Source organism: Aotus nancymaae, unplaced genomic scaffold, assembly GCF_030222135.1.
Source record: "Aotus nancymaae isolate 86718 unplaced genomic scaffold, 86718_ANA_hifiasm-v0.15.2.pri h1tg000009l, whole genome shotgun sequence".
NCBI classification, from domain to species: domain Eukaryota; kingdom Metazoa; phylum Chordata; class Mammalia; order Primates; family Aotidae; genus Aotus; species Aotus nancymaae.
The window spans coordinates 1,086,822-1,110,539 of record NW_026988420.1 but is presented as its reverse complement, the minus strand read 5'-3'; the positions used below and the strand labels follow the sequence as shown (position 1 = coordinate 1,110,539).

Sequence of the window (23,718 nt, the reverse complement as noted above, 5' to 3'; positions counted from 1 at the left end):
GAGAAAAGAAAGAAAATAAATTGTTTACAGCGCTATTTCTGTTTGGATAATTCTGTTTGATTATGACATTAACAATGTCATCATCCAGCTGGCAAATCAGCAAAAGATGGAGTTCTCTAACAGAATGCCTACAATGGAAGAAGCAAGGAGAGACAAAGTGGCCTGCTGTAGAACTTAGAATCTGAAACCCTTGCTTCATCCTTGGAAACAGCAACTCACATAGAAGTGACACACAGGTTCAAGTCCTATAATGTTAAAAAGAGTAATATTTGGAAGATCCTTTGGGACAGGATTTGTTACTCTAACTAGACTAGGTCAGGAAGGTTAAGCCAGATTCCAGTGCTCCATGGTTCTGCTCAGTTACAGATAGGATTCAGGCTTAGACATGCATAAAGCTCGGTTACTACTATTTTACTGTTTTCAATTGACTAACCAAACCACTGAGCTTATTGAGAACTGCTTTCTGTGGAGTTCCATTTCTGTGGAATGTAAGGATGTAATTTCTTTTTTCACTAATAGAACAACTGATACAAGGTATATGAGATGAGAAGGGGCCTCTGAGGTCTAGTCTTTTTTTTTTTTAAAGGCTCGCTTTATTTTAATGGCTGATCTATGTAATCACAGAGGCCAGTATGTACAAAGGGGGAGCTTTTATTTCTTGGTCTCTTTCTCCTTGGACAAAGTCTTGATGATCTCCTCCTTCTTGGCCTGTGTGTTTCCTTGGTCTCAGACCTGCGGGCCTCAGCCTGGTCAGCCAAGAGCTTCTTGTGGGCCTTGTCTGCCTTCAGCTATGGATGTGTTCAATGAGAAACTGCTTGTTTTTGAACACATTCCCTTCACCTACAGGTAGAGGCTGTGATACATGTGGCGATCAATCTTCTTAGATTCCCAGTATCTTCTGAGCAGCTGGTGCAGAATCCTCATTCTCCTCATCCACGTGACCTTCTCCGGCATTTGGGCATTGGTTGTACCCTTACGCTTACCTATGCCCATGTGCCTGCCCTTCCAGCGGGCCAAGGTATTCTTCTGGCATTGAGCCCAGGAGTGGACCATCACAGGCTTGCGGATGATCAGCCCATCTTTAATTAGCTTCCAGATCTGCTGATGGGAGTTGGCATTGACGATTTCATTGGTCTCATTGGGGTCCAACCAGACTTTCTTCTAGCCACAGGGGAGGACACTAGTGGCGAGCCTCTTCTGAAGCCTGAGCATACTCATGGCTGAGGCCACAGCAGCGAAAGGTTCTGAGGTCTAGTCTTACACTTGGTGCATCTAGTGGTAGATTGTGATACTGCTCATCAAACATTCCAGTTTTTGTCTCTGCAGTACTCCTTCTTGAGTGATTTGGGGATTTATTACTATAGCATAACTTAAGCTATTCTGCCAGATACAAGGCAAGAAATGCTACACTAAGATTTTGATAAAACAAAGTTGAAAGAATAGTTTGCTTGTTAATTGGAATGGCTTCCCCCCAAACCAAACTTAACCTAAGTCAGATTTCCTTTCTTTTATAAATGTTCAGCTTTAAAAGTTATAGATTTACAGAATTATTACAAAGAGTTTTCATATTCCTCACACCCAGTTCCCCCATTCTAAACATCTTATATTAGTCCCTACTATATTTTTACATGCTATTTCCTTCCTGTGAATATTACAAGTCTTGTTCAATTACATATATTTAAGTGCCAGCCATTTTGCTATTACTAATTTGTAGGTTGGTATTCTTCAAAAGTTTTGGAAAGAATACATGAGAAAATCAAAAGACCTAGGGAGCATCTTTCTATCTTCCCATAAAAATCATGTGGGTCTTTTGTTTTTTCAGTCAAAAGGAAGTCCCTAGATTTTATATGAACAATCCTTTTACTGACCGTCCTATAGCCATCACTGAAAATGGCATTCTCTGTAACACTGAAGTTTTAAAACTCACAACGATCTTTTATTTTTGCCTCCTGTTTGATAACTATGAAGTCTTTATTTATATCTTAGTCCAAATATATCCTTTTTTTCTTCTTTATCATTCCCATTATGACCTACATGACATTTAGAATGTTATGGCCGGGTGTGGTGGCTCACACCTGTAATCCCAGCACTTTGGGAAGCCAAGGTGGGCAGATTGCTTGAGGCCAGGAGTTTGAGACCAGCCTGGCCAACATGGTGAAACCCCAATCTCTACTAAAAATACAGAAATTAACTGGGTGTGGTGGTGTGTGCCTGTGATCCCAGCTACTTGGGAGGCTGAGGCAGGAGAATCACTTGAACTCAGGAGATGGAGGTTGCAGTGAGCCAAGATCACACCACTGTATTCCAGCCTTGGCAACAGAGTGAACAAAATAAAATAAACTATAAATTAAATTTTAAACAGTAATAAAATAAAAAGTTACATATTTATTTTTAATTCTACAAACACAGAGGTGGTATATTAGTCTGCTTGGCTGATAAAACACCATAGACCGAGGTAGCTATAAAAACAGACATTTACTTCTCACAATTCCGGAGGCTAAGTCCCAGATAAAGATGGGGCAGTTTGGGTTCCAGGTGAAGGCCCCTTCTAGCTCTGTCCTCACATGGCACAGAGAGGAGAACAAGCTCTTTGTTGTTTTTTTCATAAGGGCACTAATCTCGCCATGGGGAACCCACCCAGGTGAACTTATCTAAATTGAATTACCTCCCAAAGGCTCCATCTCCAAATATAAACATATTGGGGTGGGGTAGGGCTTTAACAGACGGATTAGGGGAGGAGGGATATATGTTCAGTCCGCAACTGGTGGCAATGCCCAAGCTCAACGCAAGGAAAAGTACTGAATTAAGGAGAGCTGTGAGATGAGGTTAGAAAGACTGATCTTATGGAGGACATCAAGTGCCAGACTAAAGAGCCACTGGGCTTTTTAGATCAAGGCAGTGTTGTGGTGGGTATTGTTTTAGGAGAATAAATCCGGGGGTTGCTTATGGGATGGATTTTGTTAGAGATCACGAGTAGGACAACCATTTGGGAGAGTAATGTAACAATCCCTAAGCGAAATATAAAAACTAACACTATGATGACAACCCTCGAATGTACCACTACCAGGAAGTCTTCCCGGATGCTTCGCTGGAGGGTCTCTCTTTAAACGCGAATTTTCCTCGAGTTCGCCTAGAAATGTAGTTACCCCTTACATTTCGCCTTCTATCGCACATGTTTGTGCGTTTCCTAACCCTTCCACTTTGCAGTTCCTCCAGCATAGCGTGTATCCGAGCGCCCTAGAGCCCCGCATCGCCCTCCTGGGGGAGCCACACGCGCTCGGCCCCAGGTCCCGCCCTCCCTCATCAGGATGCGCAGACAGTATTTGCGGACTTAACCGCAGGCCAGGAGATCCAGGGGGCCTGGTCACTTCTGGGCGCCAGGACCACAGCCGGGCACCCCACGGACACCTGGGATGCTCTTCTGGGTTCCCTTCGGGGCTGCGCGTCGGGCTCGCCTGACCCGCGACCAACAGGCTCCGAGTGGCTTGCGGCGCAGGGGTGGGGCTCACGTCGTGGGACGGATGCATGGATTAGTAGCCACTGATTTCCGAACCTTCAGGAAGCAGACACGCTCCTCTTCCTTCTCAGGGATGGGGCTGGCAGCCAACGGAAGCCCTAAGCCGTCTCCTTTTCTGTGTGGGGAGCTTGCAGATGCTCACGAGGGACCTCCCCAATTCTGCGATTTTGAGCATCATTTTTTGGCAGGAGGCTAATAGAAGCGGTAATTGACACTCATCACCCTAAAGTGCAGATTATGTCATTCAGATAGAAGAACTAAAAATGACAGAAATGGTCTGTTTTTAAACTCTGGGAGCCTGCTCCTTTAAGAGATTAGGTTGTGCGCCGATCCTGCGCGGTCCCGGGGTGCCTTGCGCGGCTCGCCTACTCCTACCTTTGTCCCAGGGCTTCCTGCGTGGCGGGCTCACTTCCGGCGGGCTACCGGAACGCGGTGAGCGCCGCCCTGCTTTTGCGTGGTTGCTCCACCCACTCAGCCTCGCCTTCGCAACCACTGGGGCTGACGTTCCCGCCAGGTCAGTGCTGGGCGAGAGAGATGCTGCCTGGCCCGCCTCGGCTTTGAGGCGAGAGAAGTGTCCCAGACCCCTTTCATCTTGCTGACGGCGTCGAGCTCCAGGCAGACATGTCCACGGGGTTCTCCTTCGGGTCCGGGACTCTGGGCTCCACCACCATGGCCCCCGGCGGGACCGGCACAGGCGGCGGTTTCTCCTTCGGGACGGGAGCGTCTAGGTAACCGCACTTTCTCGCCTTCCTGGGCCGGATCTCCCTTACCCCCCACCCCTCGAAGCTTCCTGGTGTCCCCATCCTCTCTCTTCCCGCTGGCTTCCTTCCCGTTGGGGCTGGAGAGTAGCACTTATCTAGCCACCGGCGTCGTAGGCCTCTCGCTCGCCGCGGTGCCCGGGCCCGGCGCCGCCTGGTGAGGTAGAGGGCGGGATGGGATCTGTGCTGTGAGGTTTCCAGAATCCACGTATAGTTCAGGCATCGTTTGGACCTAGAGGGGTCTTGACTGGGTGGAGAGACCCGGGGCTCTACCCCGGAGCTTTAGCCAGGCATCAGTGTTAAGCATGGAATGAACATTGAATGAATGAATGAAATTGTAGCATATTGTGGGGTTTTGTAATAGACAATTCCGATTTCATTGCAGCATTTGCGGTTTTGGACATTACGGTGTTTTAATAACTTTGCGGTTATTTAGAACCAGCCTTTCAAGCTTTTGTGCCACGTGGGACCTTATCTGTTATTGTTTAAAAAAAACAAAAACACCTTTTTACAGTGTTTGTTGGTGATTTTGTGCAGTATGGGCAGTTTAGTATATTTGACTCAAGAATGTTGTATCCTAATAACTCAACATTGTCTTTCACTTAAATCACAAAATGTAGGTAGCATGTTTCTCGTTTTTGTGCAACCCATTAGTTCAGGGGGAGACAAAAATGTAACTGTCCAGAAAGACACATAATGGTGAGACATCATTTTAATGAGAGGTTTAAGCTTTAGAACTCAATTTTTTTCAAGATAAAGGTGGAGGGGTTCATAAAGTTAAGTGTGCACACTGTCAACAAGGTATCTCCTGGAGCTTAAAAGGTGTGGCTGTAGATTTAAAAGGCAAAAACCTCAGCATGACCTGCAGTTTAAAGAGGAGGAGGCCGCCCCGGGTGGCTCAGGCGGCTCACGCCTGGAATCCCAGTATTTTGGGAGGCCAAAGCTAGCGGATCACCTGAGGTCGGGAGCTGAGACCAGCTTGACCAACATGGGAGAGGCAGAGGCAGGAGAAAAGCCTGAACCTGGGAGGCGGAGGTTGCGTCGAGCGGAGATCGCACCATTTCACTCCAGCCTCGGCAACAAGAATGAAACTCCGTCTCAAAAAAAAAAAAAAAAAAAAAAAAAAAAAAGGAGGAACCACAGAGACTACACAGTCAAGTCAGACATTTTGAGAGTTTTCATCCATTCCTCCGTTATTCTTACTCTACTCGGTCAACATCAAGTCCTAATAATTTTACTTCTGCCATTTCCGTTTGTCTTTATTTCCAGTTCCGTCGCCCTGCTCAAGCTATTGTCATTCTTGGAACAAATATTTATTGGACAGATTCCCATGTGCAAGGCTCTGTTTTAGATAGTAACATAAGAGTCTTGCTCTCTTGATCCTTACATTCTTATGAAAATACTTCTGATTCTTTTCAGATTTTTAACCAGCTGTCTTGTGTTAGATGACAACTACTCCCATCAACGTCTTCAATCCGTTTTGCCACATTGTAGCCAGAATAATTAAAAGACAAATTGCTCCCCCTGTAATCACTTCCCGCTATCCTTAGAATGAAGTTAAAACAACAACAACAAACTTACCATAGTCTGCAAAGTCCACTTCTACTGGAACCTCTGGGGACTCATCTGGAGCCGGTCTTTTTATTTCAGTTATCCAGACCCACTTTTAAAAACAAACAAATATATTACCAGCCAGTACCCCAGTACCTGCACACAAATAAATAACTGAAACAGAGTTTCAGAGAAAGACACTTACCCTTACTTCATTGGATGCACTTTGATGTTTTCTATTCTATTTCTTTTTTTTTTTTTTTAAATGTTTCTTAGGACTTGATGAATTAATTTTTATACTTCTCTCATGGTCCTGATCTTAGTATGAAAAACTCTGCCCTAGCAACATGGCATTTTATCTTTTCCTCAAGTGGGTTTTGCCAACCCCTTCCTTCTACCCCATATACCTAGTTCTTATGCCTACTTATCTTTTGTGACTATAAAATGATTTCTTCCCCAGAGAGGCCTTTTCTGACCTGTCAGTCTAGGGGAGGTTTCCATTCTCATAGTACTCTTACAGTGCTGATCACAATTGTAATCAGTTCATTATATTTATTGTTAACTTGTTGTTAGATCCCAGCACGAGAATAATTAATATCTATGTCTCTCACTGACTAGAAACTGCCTGAAGGCAGGGTCTGAGTCTTATTTACCGCCTCATCCTCAGTCCCAAGGACAGTGCCTGGCATAAAAAAAGGGCTTTAATAACCATTTGAATGACTGAGCAAATGAGTTGTTAGTAATAAGCTAGAAGAAAATTACCCAAGCTTTAGAGAGGCTTGGATAAATTAAAGAAAGAGGAGACAGTCTGACATAAATTTATTAAGAGTGCTGGTTGGGAGGCCTGACAGCCCCCAGTGCCACCTGGTGATTAGATCTCTTGAGGTCAGTCATTTTAGAGGAGTTCTCACATCTGGAAAAGGAGTATAATATATTACCTGAGTTGATGAGTAAGATGAAGCATTTAAATATTTAGTATCAAGTCTGGCACTTGCTAAGTGCTCAATAAATGTTAGCTATTATGTTAGCTATGAAGTCCACATTAGGGCCAGCTGGGCAAGTTAAAATAACATTCCTGATGTGATGGAGTCAAGTTGGCTTTTCTACAGCACATCCTATCAAGTCCTTGGCAGATAACACTGGTTTGAGGAGGTAATTGGTCAAGTCTAGGGTAGCTTTTGTTTTTCTTGAATTTAGTAAATTTCTCTGCCACCAAAATTTCCCTTTTGCTTCTGTGGTAGAATAAGATTTCATTTTGATGTGTTTCTTTGGCAGTATTTTCAACTTCCATTATTACTTAATAATATCTTCAGTTATGTTGTCAAGAAATTATATATGTATACAATTATTATTATTTTTTTGGAGACAGAGTCTCATTCTTGTTACCCAGCCTGGAGTGCAGTGGTGCTCACTGCAACCTCTGCCTCCTGGGTTCAAGTGATTCTCCTACCTTAGCCTCCCGAATAGCTGGGATTACAGGCACGCCACCACACCCAGCTAATTTTTTTTGTGTGTGTAAGTTTAGTAGAGACGGGGGTTTTACCATGTTGGCCAGGCTGGAACTCCCGACCTCAGGTGATCCGCCCACCTCAGCCACCATGCCCGGCTTGTTGTCAAGAAATTTTAAATTTTAATTCATGGTGTAAAAATACAAATGTTTACTTTTCATCTTTTGTATATTTCCAGAATAGCAATTTAAAAAAATGAGATCACTGATTTGTTTGGGAATAAGGAAAGCTTAATAACCATTTTCCTAATTGTATGTCTTCAAAATTTGCTAATAGTGTTTTAATATCCCCCAGATAGTCATTTATTCTATTCCACATTATACACACAACAGTCAAAATAACAATGCGATCAGACTACCACCAGCTAAGCTAAATGTTTTTGGCATATATGCCTCTTTTATGGTTGTACTACCTATGGATAGAGCCATTACATACTGGATTCTTTTGCTTGTAGTGCTCACTTAGGTTTGTGTGTGTGTGATATCTCACTTAGTTTTGATTGTAGCAATATGTTCTTAAAAATACCATTTAATTTCAGAGTAAATGTTTAAAGATCTGTGGGGTTTTTTGTTTTTTGGTTTTTTTTTTTTTAAGACAGGGCCCCGCTCTGTCTCCCAGGCTGGAATGCTGTGGTGCAATCTCAGCTCACTACAACCTCCACCTCCTGGGCTAAAGTGATCCTTCCACCTCAGCTTCCTGAGTAGCTGGGATTACAGGCATGTAGCAGCACGCCCGGCTAATTTTTGTTTTTCGGTGTATTTTCTTGTTTTTTCGGTAGAGACAGTTTCATCGTGTTGCCCAGGCTGGTCTCAAGCTCCTGGACTCAAGCAGTCTGCCCACCTCAGCCTCCCAAAGTGCTGGGATTACAGGCATGAGCCACTCAGCTTGGCCAAGATCTGTTTTAATTGTTGGTGAGATCTTGCAGCCCTGCTCTGCCTTCTGCCTCGCCTTCGAATTTTCTGGTGCACCCAAACATATTTTAAAGATCAATGGTAGACTAAGTACTTCCTCTCCTTTTACCTACTCAGTATGGATGGCCCATCTCAAGTTCTATCCCTTAATAAGCTCCTCCATTCTTATCTCAGTGATTAGCTCTGCCTCAAACTTCTACAGTATCTCTTTGCTATCATTTGGTACTTGATTATAATCTGCCTTATAGTAATTATAAACTTACTGAAGGTGTACATTTCTACTGCTTGAATTATCTACTGCTTGAATATTTCCTTTCTCCCTTGTCCCCTAATGTTTTCAAAAACCTGAGTGGCTTCTTGAGCTGACTATGAAAAAGACCCCCAGACCCGAGTAACTTGGAGAACTCTTCTGGCTTGGAGTACAGCTATTTGTGTTGTTTATCCCCCAGTAAACGGCATGTTCCTTGAGTAAGGGTTTAGTCATCTTTCTGCTCCCTTGCTATTCCTGGTATAACGCCTTGTACAAAATATGTTTAGTTAAATTTATAAGTATCCCTAATGATAACAGTCATAACAACATTTATTGAAGTTAATTCACCCTGTGCAGTCTCTTAACCCTTATATTAAAAAAAAAATTCTGCTAAGTGGGTACTGTTAATTTCCATTTTGCAGATGAGGAAATAGAGGTTCAGAAAGGTTAAGGAACGGCATCCAAGTACCAGAACATGAGGGAATTGGTACTGGAACCCAGCCACACTACTGAGTTCCTCTTACATTTCCTCTTTCATTGAAATGTTCCAGGGCTTTTGAGACTTTAAAAATGATATTGGGTTCTCTCATGATTATTCTTTATGGAAGGGTAGCGAGGGAGGTAATAACTATAAATATGTAGGATAAAGAGGATTCCCCATTATGCTATGTAATCTCCCTTAACTCTCCTACATAATTTTTGTAGTATCAACTTGTCAAAATTTACTTATTTTCACAATTTGTCTTCCCACCTTTAGATAGCAAATCTGAACTTCTGAGTCTTAATAAGAGCAGTTGAAAAGTTGTGAACTTTGTTCACATTCACTTGTTTTTATCAGCTGTTCTTTTTTTAAGCTTTTCAACATTCTCTGAAGAGTTTCTGCTAATGAACACATAATCCCGAGACAGGATGATTTTGCTTTGTGTTTAACTTGTGCCAGGAATGTCCCCACTAGTTTTTCTGTTTTGCTTTTTTTGGTGGTAAGATACCTAACTATATGCTCTCCCCAACCCCATATCACTCCGTGAATGTGGTAATGTAGCAACAGAGAGGTAGTGAAGACAACTTAAAATAACTATGGCCATTTAAAAATATGCTAGGTTTCAAAAATTGGTGAAAGCAGAATAATTGTGATCTCTACTTATGATTACCTTGAGTTCTGAAATCCTTATTGCTATAGACTGCTTTTCTTGAAATCTGGCACTATATTTTTTAAGACTTTTACATGTGGGTTTATTTTTAAGGAAGAACAGAAACATATTTGAACTTGGTGGGTTAAAGGTAAATTTATTGTTGTTTTTAGGTCCTATGACAATGTATTAGATATGTTACATGAATGAAATTATCTTGAAGAGTTAATTTTTATTTTTCTTAAGTAAATATTGGTTCTAGTAGACTTCCTTTTGTGCCTGTGGTTTTTGTTTTGTTTCTGTTTTTTTAAATAAGCAACCCTTCTGTGGGGCTCAATTTTGGAACTCTTGGAAGTACTGCAACTCCAGCAACTACATCTGCTCCTTCAAGTGGTTTTGGAACCGGGCTCTTTGGATCTAAACCTGCTACTGGGTTCACTCTAGGAGGAACAAATACAGGTGAGGAGGATCTGATCACATTGGCAGAGAGTAACTGGCTTGGGATATTCTCTCCTAAATTCTGTCCTATATCTCCCTTTACAAGGATCATCACTGGTAGAATATCTTGAAAAATGGCAAATACTAAGATGAAAATAAATATAAGGAATTGGAATCAAGAGCCAGTGATAGGCCCAATCATAGACTGTCATCTGTTCCTTTTCTGTTTTTCTTACTGAATTGAGGAAGACCTCTCCCTCTCTCTCTCTCTTTTTTTTTTTTTTTTTGAGATGGAGTCTTACTTTGTTGCCCAGGTTGGAGTACAGTGGCTCGATCTCAGTTCACTGTGAGCTCTGCCTGGAAGATCTCTTTCCTTAAATATAATGAATTAAAGTAATTTAAATTTTTAGATTATATAATGCAGTGTTTTTCCTTAGTGGAGATTGTTGTTTAAGACAGCTTTATCAATTTGCAACATTAACATACATAAGAGAGTCAGCATTCTTGCTGTAGCATAATTTACATTTTTTTTTTAGAGACATGGTCTCGCTCTGTTGTCCTGGTTGGAGTGCATTGGCATGATCGTGGCTCACTGTAGCCTTGCAACTTCTTGGGCCCAAGTGACCCTCCCACCTCAGCCTCCTGAGTAGATGGAACCACAGGCATGCACCACCATGCCTGGCTAATTTTTTTTTTTTCTTTTCTTTCTTTTTTTTTTTTCCTTTAGTAGGGAAGGGTTCTCCTCCTGGTCTTAAACTCCTGGGGTCAAGAGATCCTCCTTCCTTGGCCTCTCAGAGTGCTTAGTTATCATGCCTGGTCTATAATTTACATTCCTAAGAGATGTTTTACAATTTTGTATTTTTAAAGGAATAAGTGGGAAAAGGGCAATAGGTAAAGGACTTGAAGTTTTCAAAAACAATAGAAAATTTTTGTTTTTAATGCTTACAGCTGGAAAAATAATGTTTCACTGAGCTGACCATTTAAAAAGTTTGCTTCTTATTTACCCTTTGTTTTCTACCCTCAGAGCCTCTTGGTCTTTCTTACTACTTTTTGCATTCATCTTCCTGCTATGAGTGCATCACATTTCACAGCCACATGTAGAAAATGGAGTAACTACAGGGATAAATATGAGCAGATTGGACAGTGAGCTACTTGAGACAGCTCAGTGTAGCATTTTGCTTGGAGTTGCTCTTTTTGGTCTTGCTTAATTTTGTTATAAGCAATAGTTACTTGCATTTTATAGATTTTTTTCCTTAATCAAATTATATATAGCTAGTAATATGAAAACCAGTGTTATGGGAAAAATGCTTGATTAGTGGTTATGGTGGCAGATACTAAGATATGTATTTTTCTAATTAGAAGTGTTGTTAATCCCTGAGGGTGATTTTGAGTCTTTTCCTTGTGACAGGTAAACCAAAAGAATGTCATCTTAATTGATGAATAAATTTTATTTCTCTTTTTGTTCCCAGGAATAGCAACAACTATAACTACAGGATTAACTCTGGGTAAGAATTTTTGAGGAACGATCCCAGCTCTGTGGTTTTCTAATAATTTTAACAAATTATGTGATCTTTCTACTATTCTCTCTTCTAATATCTTACAGAGCTGGGGTATAGAAGAAAGTGTGTATATCACAGATAGTGACTTATCAGAGAACCTTTCAGTATTTGAGTAGTGAAAAAAAGGAATGACTATAGAGTACTTTTATAATTCAGAAAAGTATTTTAAATGCAGAAATTTTTTAATGTGGAAATTTATTTCATATTACTTTTTTAGTCATTTGACTCCATTTAGTGGAAAAAACAAACTTTAAGCCAGAAATGTTGGAATTAAGCCATGGTTCTTCCTCTAAAGTAGTTGTGAGACCTTAGGTAATACTTGGGGGCTTTTAGTTATCTATAAAATAGAGGATATTGAACTAAATATCCAAACACATAATACCTTCTGTATTGTTACACAAAAGGGAATGTGAATAACTAGGGTTTCAGCCAGCTTTCAATCTGGATGGCAGTAAATAATGTGAAAGGAAAGGGAAAGGAAATGAAAGAACATTCAGAAGCTCTCAAATTGAGTTTTCAGTTAAGGATTGGCAAACTTTTTTCATTTGGTTGCTACATACTGTTATTAACAGAAACACACCACATCTGTTTATCACCAATATTTTGTACTGGATTGGCTACAAAAACGGAGCAAGTGAATCTTCTTGTTTTCTTTCTTTTTCTTTTCCTCAGACAAGTTCTTCTGTTGCCCAGGCTGGAGTGCAGTGGCATCATCACAGCTCACTGCAACCTCAAACCCTTGGGCTCAAGCAGTCTTCTCTGAGGTTCCCAAGTAGCTAGGACTACAGGCATATACCACAACACTTGGCTAATTTTTTATTTTTATTTTTATTTTTATTTTTTGTGGAGACAAAGTCTCACTATGTTGCCTAGGCTGGTCATGAGCTCCCAGCCTCAAGCCACCTGCTCTCCTTGGCCTCTTGAAGTGCTGGAATTACAGGCATGAGCCACCATGTCTGAGTCTTGTTTTCTGAGGTTGTAACCCGTACATTATTTCAAAGCACTGTACTCTGGCAGGAACTTCCATTTGTGGTCAGGGCAATCCAGAAGCATAGTTCTGGCTTCTCTTCTCTCAGTGATTTCAGGATAAGTCAATGCAGGTCATTCATACACTTCTTCATTTAATATTGTTTGAGCAGTTACTACTTCTAACCATGTGGCCTTGTATATACATAATGCCTTGAACATTGAATATTATCTTGTGGCCCTGGTGGTGAGGATGGTCCTTGATAATGACCTTGGGAACTGCTAAGGGTTGGAGCAAGGCAGTCAGTCTGTTGTGAGGTGAAAGGGATAGGCAGGTATATTAACATAATCTGATAAATGTCCTAAAAGGAGAGGCACCATGGAAGGCAGAGGAAGAAAACAGTAGGGTTTACTTTATGGGCAAGAAGCATTTCAGACAGAGGAGTGGCAAGTGCAGAGGCCAAATCATAAAAGCATTCAGGGAAATATGAAATATTTTGTTATTGGAGCTTAGAAATCAGAGGTAGAAGTGGTGGGCAGAGCTGAGATTTCAGGAGCAGGTTGGGACCAGATAGGAAAGGGAGATGTATGTCATGCCTTTAGACTGTATTTTGACAATCTAGAATATAATAGGAACCTTAAATTGGGCAGAATCACTAGGATATTTGCTTTGTTTTGTTTTGTTGAGACAGAGTTTCACTCTTGTTGCTCGGGCTGGAGTGCAACGGCTTGATCTCATGGCAGCCTCCTTCCCGGTTCAAGCAATTCTCCTGCCTCAGCCTCCTGAGGAGCTGGGATTACAGGCATGCGCCACCACACACGGCTAATTTTGTAGTTTTAGTAGAGACAGGGTTTCTCCATGTTGGTCAGGCTGGTCTAGAACTCCTGATCTCAGGTGATCTGCCCGCCACAGCCTCCCAAAATGCTGGGGCTACAGGTGTGAGCCATCGTACCTGGCCCCCCCCCTTTTTTTTTTTTTTTAAGGTAACCAAGATAATTTCAAGAATAGATTAGAGGTTGGAAGAGACTGATACCAGAGAAATAAATGCTGTTATAGTAGTTCTTAAGAGAAAGATGGCCTAAGCTAGGGTTTTTAAGGATGCTTATAATACAGGATATTTCTGAAGCAGAATCAACAGGATTTGTGAGTAATGGAGTATAGGAGAAGGAAGGGATGTCAAGGATGACTGGTTTCTGGCTTGAACTGACCAAGGTTGGGGATTTAGCAAAAAATTTTTCTGGTGAGATATGTAAGAGTCCAAAGGGACATCAAGATAGGACTAGACATTAGGGACATAGGTGGATGTCACTTTAGATTTATGTACCTGTAGTTGAAATGATGAAAGTAGATGAGTCATTGGGGAAGTAAAGAAGTAGGAATGGAACTGTAGGAAGTGTCATTTAAGACATGAACAGAGGAAAGAGAGGTACAAAAAAAAAGGACTAAAAAGGAAAAAGGGGACAGCTGGGGGCTGACAGAGACACAGGGGCCAGAAGAGGAGGATAAATGCTGCATTAGCAGGTAAATCTAGGGGTGGAATTAAAATTGATATATTACATCGATTGGATTTTCTTTTCTTTTCTTTTTTTTTTTTTTGAGATGGAGTCTTACTTTGTTGCCCAGGCTAGAGTTCAGTGGCGCAATTTTGGCGCACTGCAACCTCCATCTCCCAAGTTTAAGTGACTCTCATGCTTCAGCCTCTTGAGTAGCTGGGGATACAGGTGTACACTGCCACACCCAGCTAATTTTTGTATTTTTAGTAGAGGCGGGATTTTTGGCCGGGCTGGTCTCAAACTCCTGACCTCAAGAGATCTGCCCCTCTCGGCCTCCCAAAGTGCTGAGATTATAGGTGTGAGCCACCATACCTGACCATTCTTTTGTTTTTCTTAACTCAAAGAGCCATCTTTTCCGTGTTCACCATGATTTAGTCTCAACTTTTATTTTCTCTCACACGTACACCCTTCTATTGGCAAAAGGTAGTATCACAAACTTTTAGGGATCCTGATTGAAACCAGTATAATAGAACACTTACAGGTAAAGGATTTTGTTTGTTTGTTTGTTTGTTTGTTTATTTAAATAGGAACACCAGCCACTACATCTGCCCCTGCAACAGGCTTCAGTTTAGGATTCAATAAACCTGCAGCATCTGCCACACCATTTGCTCTACCTATTACTTCTACCTCAGCTAGCGGTCTCACTCTTTCGTCTGCTCTGACATCAACTCCAGCAGGTGAGGCAGAATGAAAAACCATTGCATTTAATGCTTAAATTTCTATTTTATCTGATTAGAGAACATTGATAGTCACCTTTACTAAACATAACTTTTTATTTTAATCATTTAGAATTTTGACTACAGAAATTATTGATTTATAAAGAAGAAAAGTGAGCTTTGAGCATTGGAGCGGGAGAGGCTATCTTGGGAGATAGTCCCTATTTAGAGAGCAAAGCAGGGGAGAGGGCCAGAGAGGTAAAATGTAAAGCTGTTAATATTTGCTTTGTTTTCAAGGAGCCATTTCATGACAGGAAAAGACAGACTTGGCATAAATCTTGCCTGTCTTATGATTTATATAATATGAAGATGAAGTTGGTGGTCTGGGTTGGAAACAATATTGCTGTCTGGAATCAGTTACCTGGTACCATTCTAATATTCCTCAAAGCCCTTATTTCTGTCATTGGTTTTTGCTTTAAAGCTACTGTTTCTCTTTATTCTTTTTTTCTTTTTTTTTTTTTGAGACGGAGTTTCGCTCTTGATACCCAGGCTGGAGTGCAATGGCGCGATCTCGGCTCACCGCAACCTCCGCCTCCTGGGTTCAGGCAATTCTCCTGCCTCAGCCTCCTGAGTAGCTGGGATTACAGGCACGCGCCACCATGCCCAGCTAATTTTTTGTATTAGTAGAGACGGGGTTTCACCATGTTGACCAGGATGGTCTCGATCTCTTGACCTCGTGATCCACCCGCCTCGGCCTCCCAAAGTGCTGGGATTACAGGCATGAGCCACCGCGCCCGGCCTCTTTATTCTTAAGTATAGAATTTTATCTTTAGCAAGTAGTTCTTCCAAAGAGCCAATTTTATCATGGAAATCAGTTTTTAAAACATTGTATTTGTATTTTTCTATGCTGCTGTTAAATAAGATTGCCTTTTGAAAGCTTACTGTCTCTTTTTAAAGCTTCCACAGGATTTACCCTAAATAATTTGGGTGGAACAACAGCCATAACTACAACTGCATCAACAGGCCTCTCTTTAGGGGGAGCCTTAGCTGGTTTGGGAGGTTCACTTTTCCAGAGCACAAACACAGCAACATCAGGTAATTGATGGTATTTATTCTCCGGAATCGTAAATACCTATATTTAAATGGACTTATTATTGTTTTGGCCCTTTGAGCAGATGACTTTTTCTCTTTAATCTGCATATTTTCCTTTAAATATGAAAACTAAATTATAAAATGATGGTTTTCATACATAATTGGATGTATTAGCCATATTTTATTTTATATGTATTTTTTTATTTTGAGATGGAGTCTCACTCTGTCACCCAGGCTGGAGTGCAGTGGCATGATCTTGGCTCACTGTAACCTCCACCTCCAGGGTTCAAGAGATTCTCCTGTCTCAGCCTCCTGAGTAGCTGGGTTTACAGGTGTGTGCCACCACATCTGGCTAATTGTTGTGTTTTTAGTAGAGATGGGGTTTCACCATGTTGGCCATGCTGGTCTCGAACTTCTGACCTCAAATGATCCACCTGCCTCGGCCTTCCCAAGTGCTGTTATTACAGATGTAGCCACAGCACCCAGCCTATTAGCCATATTTTAGAAAAACACATTTTTGTCTTTCTCAATATTGACTAACTAGATAAGGAAACAAAGAAGAGCCTGTTTAAGGAGTCAGTTAACTTATCTAGAGATAACATTTTGTTTAAAAAGAACAACAGTTCTTATCAGCTCAGGAATGCATGGTCTTATAGAAATATAGATTTATTAGGCTGGGCATGGTGCCTCACACCTGTAATCCCAGCACTTTGGGAGGTCAGGGTGGGTGGATCACCTGAAGTCAGGAGTTGGAGACCAGCCTGACCAACATGGTAAAACCCCATCTCTACTAAAAGTACAAAATTAGCCAGGCATGGTGATGTATGCCTGTAATCCCAGCTGTTTGGGAGGCTGAGGCAGGAGAATCTCTTGAACTCGGGAGACGGAGGTCGCAGTGAGCTGAGATCATGCCATCACACTCCAGCCTGGGCAACAAGAGCGGACTCCATCTCAAAAGAAAATAATAAAAGAAATATAGATTTATCAACCCAAGGTTCTTGAAATTGTGCTACTTGACTCACAGGTATACATGAATGACTTATGATTAACCATGATCTGGTCCTTTTTATTTCTTTTGTCAGTGAGGGAAGATTTAAATAAATACATGAATTCTAATACTTTTTTTAAAGTTTTGTGAAAAGAACTTGGGAGTGTGAAATTATAGTTAATATGTATTATATTAAAATCCTATAAATTCACACTAGATTATTTTAAAAGTATGCAATTCCAAAGTGTGATTGGAAGACAAGATGTATTCCATTGAAAATACACCAACTGAAACTGCTTTTGTAGAGAGGGTTTAAAAGCCCTCTCTAACAAAACCCCTTTATAACAAAGATTGAGTGCCCACATATATTGAATTGATACATTTTATGACCCTTGTAATAATGAAAAATTACATCTTCCAAACTACATGTACTATTCAATTCAAGAAAGATTATCAGTCTTTGGCCAAAACATGCTGTAGACTTATTTCCTAAATCAAATATGAAGAAAATCTGGAATCTGACTTTAAAATTAGTATTAGAGTCCTTTGATCAATAAGGGGAAATTGTTGTAGTCTTTCAATGAAATTTGTAAGTGGTGTTTAATTTATTTATAGGACTAGGACAGAATGCTTTAGGCTTGACTTTGGGAACTACAGCAGCTACTTCAACTGCAGGCAATGAAGGCCTTGGTGGCATAGATTTTAGTAGCTCCTCAGATAAAAAGAGTAAGTAATGCTATTGTAATTTTATATTCTAACAGTCTGGGTTGCTCAAAATTCCTTTGTGTGGAAGATTAGATATTCAGTAGTAATAATTTTTACTTTTAAATTGGTTTGCATTAATATTTCACAAATAGTTTACACATTTTGTGTGTGTTGTGCATTTAAGGTCTTATTTTTGTAGCTAACAGATTTGTATGTGCCTATGTCTTATATAGCTATCTTAATATGTATATGAATATGTATTTTTAAATTAGGATCATGATACATATGCAGTATTGTTTTGTAGTTTGTTCTTATGTAACATATCAGAAACATTTATCAGTGTCGGTAATTGTTTTTAAATATTTTAATGCTGCTTAATATCAGTTTTATGGATGGATCATAATTTAGTCAACCACTGTTCTCTTATTAGACGTTTATTTCCAGATGTTCTACTCTGGGAAGTAAAAAATTGGGCATCTTTATCTAAAAAGGCAAAATAATAGAGTAGTTTAAGAACATCTGCTCTTGAGGAGAATTGCCTGGGTTCCGATCCTGGGTGATCTGCTTTGTGATCTCTGTGACCTTATTGAAGTTTCTTATACTGTGTGCTTTAGTTTTCCGTATCTGTTAAATGGTTTGAGGATTACTATTTGTAAAACCTTAGCAGAGCCAGACATGTAGGTGTCTCCTTTTATATTAACAATGTTTGTTTATATTTTTGGTTATTTCTTGGGGAAAATACCTAGAAATTGGATCACTGGCTTAAAGAGAGGGATATTTTGGAGACTCTTAGTATACAGATTATGAAATTGCCTTCCCAAAAAGATTTTACCAGTTTACCCCCAACCAGTATGAAAACACCTTTCTTGCTCTGCCCCTGCCACATTGAATATTGGTTTTAAAAATTTGCTAACCCAAATTCATTTTGAAAATGTTTTTATTCTGTGCATTGCTTTGTTTTGTACCATCTCTTCTGCTTCTGATGAAAGCATGTTTCACTAGAATATATACCATATATACTATATATGCTAGAGTATATGCATACGTACTGAACTTCTCTGGAGAATGAGATAAATGGATGAAGGTTTGAAATAGTGTCCGTGTAGCTGTATTTTTTTTTTTTAAACTGGGCGCAGGTTTTATTAAAAGTAGATACTATTCTAGGGTGAATTACTATTTTAAAAGTTAGTAAAATCTTTTTAAACTTTTTATAAAGTTCAGATATCTCTTTCAATGAAAATTGGCTGATTTCTAAACAGAGTTTGTTTTTACTTAGTTTTCTCTGTAGCAACTCCATAATTAGAAAATTAGCTTTAGCAGCTTATTTATTGCTCAAATGGAATAGCCTGGTACCATTGTTATTACTTTTATTTTAAGCATGAGAGTACTTCTCTATTATACTTGTTTTTAGGCTCCATGTCAAAGAGCAGGCTGAATCAGAAGAGTAAGATAAATAAATGTAAGAAATTAATCTTCCCTCCTCTGCCCCTCCCCACATCTTCCTGCTTTTATAGTGTACCTAAGATAGAGTTGAGCAAGGAGAATATATAGAATAAATGCAATAAATGTTTTAGGTATGACATTAAATTTTATGAATATGTATACACAAACATGTATATAAAAAACTTGGGCCTATTTCTACCATGGATCTCTGGTTACTACATTCTTGTTTCCTTGTATCTATTGCTCATATCAAGGGATTCTTTTTTTTTTATTTTTTTAATCCAAATGATTTCTCTTTTTCTAGTAGCTATGTCATTTAGCCTGGGCCCTGCAGTACTAGTGTGGGATTTAACCAGATGGAGAGTAGCAAAAAATAGCGTTCAGTGAAGACGGGACAGCATTGAGTGAGCCTAGAGATGAGAAGGACCTTTTGAAGAAATTGTAAAGGCCAGATTAGCCATAGAGCAGAAAGATGAGGTTCTAGAAGTTATGGAGGCCTTGTTTGCCATGTTGAGTTTTGTCATTATATTAATACCTCAGGCAATTTGGGTCTATTAAAGGGATTTGATGAGATCTGTATTTTAGAATTAAGAGCATTCTGACAGTCATATGGAAAATAGCATTCAGGAAGGCAAGAATAAAATGGAAAACTGTTAGGAAGCTTTTGTAGTGGTCTACGTGTATTACTGAGGCAAAGCTAGGTAGAATAAGTGGGGGTTCGTGGTAATCAGGGATTCATGGTAGAAACAGGCTCAAGTTTTTTATATACATGCTTGTGTGTACATAAGTATTTACAAAATACAACAAAATGTCATATCAAAGAAATAACATACTAGTCAATTTAAAAGTTGGTGAATTGTTTGGAAAAACATAAAATTAAATCCCTATTTTTATTTCTATGTCTCATAAAATTTAAGACATCATCTATAGAAGATAGGTGACAATTTCAGAGATACTAAAATATGAAAAAAAATCTTAAAATCAGTGAAATATAAAACATGGAAACATAAATTACAGTTGGATGAAAGAGGTGAAAAAGTAAAACCCATGTGCAGAGGTAAAGGGTAATTGAGGAAAGAAATGCCTGATTTTTTTTGGTAGAGGGGGATACAGAGTCTTGCTCTGTCACCTAGGCCTGGAGTGCAGTGATATGATTTCACCTCACTGCAACCTCCATCTCCCTGGCTCAAGTGATCGTCCTACTTTAGCCTCCCAAGTAGCTGGGACCACAGGTACACAACACTATACCTAGCTAAGTTTTAAAAAAATTTTGGGCCAGATGCGGTGGCTTATGTCTGTAATCCCAACTCTTTGGGAGGCTGAGGCAGGTGGATCATGTCAGGAGATCAAGACCAGCCTGGCCAAGGTGGTGAAACCCCATCTCCTAAAAATACAAAAATTAGCTGGGCGCGGTGGCAGACGCTTGTATCTTAGCTACTTGGGAAGCTGAGGCAGGAGAATTGCTTGAACCTGGGCAACAGTGGTTACAGTAAACTGAGATCGTGCCACTGCACTCCCGCCTGGGTGATGGAGTGAGTCTCCATCTCAAAAGAAAAAGAAAGTTTTATAGGGATAGGGATTTACCCTGTTGCCCAGGCTGGTCTCCAACTCTTGGGCTCAGGCACTCTGCCCAAAATGCTTGATTTTTAGGTGCTTATTTTTTCACATTTTAACATTTCTGAAATTGAGATATATCTTACAAGAGTCTAACTTTAGAAATAGACACATGAAATTATGTAAATGAAACAAATAATTAATATACTTAATATTGACATAGCTCTTATAAATAAAAATACCTCAGGAAAAGTGTGCAAATTACGAATAGGCAGTTCACAAAAGGAGAAATATGCTTGTCTCATGAGCATTTGAAGAAAATGGTTTTCTTCACCAATACTGTAAGAAATACAACTAAGAATTATTATGAAGTGGCATTTTTTAACTACATGACTGGCAAAAGTTTTTTAAAAAATATGTCCATTGTTGTGAGGGTGTGATAAAGAACGTATTCATGGCAGATAGGAAGGTAAACTGGGATCATTGTTTTAAGGGATTGTCAGATTGGAAAAGTTTGGGTAATCTGACAGTATTCTATATTGATAAGGGCTTAAAAAGTGTCAGGTAAAGTTATCAGGAGTTAAACTGGTAGGCAACAACATAAATTATCCATATAGGATATTTTTCATGGAAGATAGTTGAGAAAGGAAGATTCTTGACCTTGAAAGTAGACGCACATCTGCCATATATCTGCTTATGTGTACTCATAAAATGCTGTTCTTTTGAGTTCATGACGAGTCATGACATCACATGATGTTTAAGAGTCAAGCAAAGAAATTCTTAACAGTTTATATTTATACTTTAATTTGTGTTAATTTAAAAGTTGTATTTGGAGTATGTTGTTAAATTACCTATTTTTTTTACATGAAGCTTCTTGAATTTTCCAGGTGATAAAACAGGAACAAGACCAGAGTAAGTTTACAAATTTACCCTTAAGACATTTTAATTAAAGAGTTTAACTTATTAAATTGTAGGCAGATGGTATAATTGGAAGTAGTAGAATCGTATATGTTTAGGAGAAAAAAGGTTTTTTTAACAGTATTTGTTAAAAGTAAAATAATATACATGTTCTGGAAAGATAATGAAAGGTCAAATCTTTAGCCTTAGTCTTTAAGAACATTTAAAACTATTTCTTTCTAGAAAGGTGTTTGGTAGTTCCCTAAATAATACAAATAAATACAAATGTGTGTATTTATTTCTTTAGCCTATTAAATATTGAACAACTCCTGGAACTTTACTTTTGGAGCATTTTATATATATATATATATATATATGTGTGTGTGTATATATATATACACACACACACACACACACACACATACACACACATATATTTTATACTCCTCTCTTCATTGAAAACACCAGGGCATAAAATGGGACTGTTACAATAATCACACACACACACACACACACACATATACATATATAAAATATATGTGTGTGTGTATATATATGTGTGCATATATATGTGTATATATGTATATGTGTTTTCAATGAAGAGAGGAGTCTCCATATACATCATGTATATGTTTGACGACGATCATTCTTCTTATTACCAATTATATTTTCTCACATAATTTGTACTATATTAAAGTGTTCGTCAATAAATGATAAAATTCACTCCTTACAAACATCTTGTTTATATTTTAGCTTACTGTTTAAATGAAGAAGATTAGAGAGACTAAGATCTGCCTAAGGGTTATGAAGTCTTAATTCATGATTCCATTGCAGTATACCAAATTTTACTTGTTCTTGTCCTCATTAAATATTTATGATTCCTGTAAGCTCTGTGTAGGTCTTATTTTTTCATTTCAATGAATGTTGAACTAATTGAAGTTATTTTTCAAAAGTACTTTGAGCATCTCGTTGTAAGTTTTGTAGACTTTCTTTAATGAATACATTAGTATTTTGGAACTGAACAAATTGTCAGTCAGAATCTAAGCCAGAGGGAACTTAGTTTAACATCTTACCCAATTTGTAGTATTTTCTGATTTTTTTTTTTGTTAACATTTAGTGAGATGCTTTTAAGTATGTTTTTAATAGATGCTAATCTTCTTAGATAAGAAATCTCCATGTCAGATGAATTGTTAACATTATTTTATAGATCCTATTTTATAAAAAAATTTTTTATAAAAAACTTTGAAATCATCCAAAGAAACTGTAAGTGCTTCTTTGCTATATTTTCTTGTATCTTAATACCCTAATACTCTATTAAAACTCAGCTGTCAACTTTGTAAAACCTTGGTGATCTTAAAACAGTTTTTACATTTTTCTTAGGGATAGTAAAGCTCTGAAGGATGAAAATCTACCTCCTGTCATCTGCCAGGATGTTGAAAATCTCCAGTGAGTGTCAAATGTAATTAGATATATAACACTTGAAGAATTGTAGAATACTTAACGGGAGCATCACTTCCTTCTAAAATTGCATTCTAGAGGAGCACCTCTTAACTTGGGTTAAAATGTTAATGCTTTTAGAAATCAGAAAGCAGAATGACAGGAATTAAAATTCTTTAACTGCCATTCTGTAAAAATGCATGTGAATTGTAGATTAATTTTTCATTTTGTTTCCTAAAACACTTGGACTGTTTTAAGTAAACTTTTTTTTTCTGTAGGAAATCAAAGGTATATTTTTAAAAACTCAGTTTTAAATACATACTTTTTAGGAAATTTGTCAAGGAGCAGAAACAAGTTCAAGAAGAAATTAGTAGAATGTCTTCAAAAGCAATGCTTAAGGTACAAGAAGATATTAAAGCTCTGAAGCAACTCCTGTCGTTGGCTGCCAATGGACTACAGAGAAACACTCTCAACATTGACAAATTGAAAATAGAAACTGCTCAGGTATACTAACTTATGGTCATTTTATCATAGGGTTTTGTTTTGTTTTGTTTTTTTCCCAAAATGGAAATACTTGTTTTTTTTAAGTTACAAAATTTGATACAGACATACTGGTAGAAAACAGGATAGCTCACATACTTTAATAATGAGTTTTCATTAAGTATTTTCTGTATACAAGACAGTATCCTAAGCAATTTGTATCTGTTACAACGGATTTCTGACAAGGCCCTACAAGGTAGGTATTATTATCCTCATTATATAAATAAGAAAACAAGCACAGAGCTTTGTTAGTAAATTGAAGGG

General features: G+C 38.8%; 1 protein-coding gene and 1 pseudogene across 4 annotated transcripts in view; one reads left to right on the top strand and one right to left on the bottom strand.

Annotated features, from left to right (window-relative positions):
- The window catches only part of LOC105704896 (nucleoporin p58/p45), a 54,586-nt gene that overhangs the window by 10,009 nt on the left and 20,859 nt on the right, over positions 1-23,718 (top strand). Inside the window, exons 1-9 of one of the 4 annotated variants that reach the window (XM_064373491.1) lie at positions 4,001-4,245; positions 9,942-10,084; positions 11,533-11,568; positions 14,670-14,819; positions 15,756-15,893; positions 17,494-17,604; positions 21,468-21,492; positions 22,858-22,923; positions 23,244-23,418. In XM_064373491.1, coding sequence (XP_064229561.1) covers positions 4,139-4,245; positions 9,942-10,084; positions 11,533-11,568; positions 14,670-14,819; positions 15,756-15,893; positions 17,494-17,604; positions 21,468-21,492; positions 22,858-22,923; positions 23,244-23,418 — 951 coding nt within the window. In that variant the 5' untranslated portion in view covers positions 4,001-4,138. Of the gene's footprint in view, positions 1-3,999; positions 4,246-9,941; positions 10,085-11,532; positions 11,569-14,669; positions 14,820-15,755; positions 15,894-17,493; positions 17,605-21,467; positions 21,493-22,857; positions 22,924-23,243; positions 23,419-23,718 lie in introns of those variants that run through there. The other 3 variants (XM_064373490.1, XM_064373493.1, XM_064373492.1) reach the window with 3 other exon arrangements.
- LOC105730045 (large ribosomal subunit protein eL19-like) lies at positions 585-3,346 on the bottom strand (annotated as a pseudogene).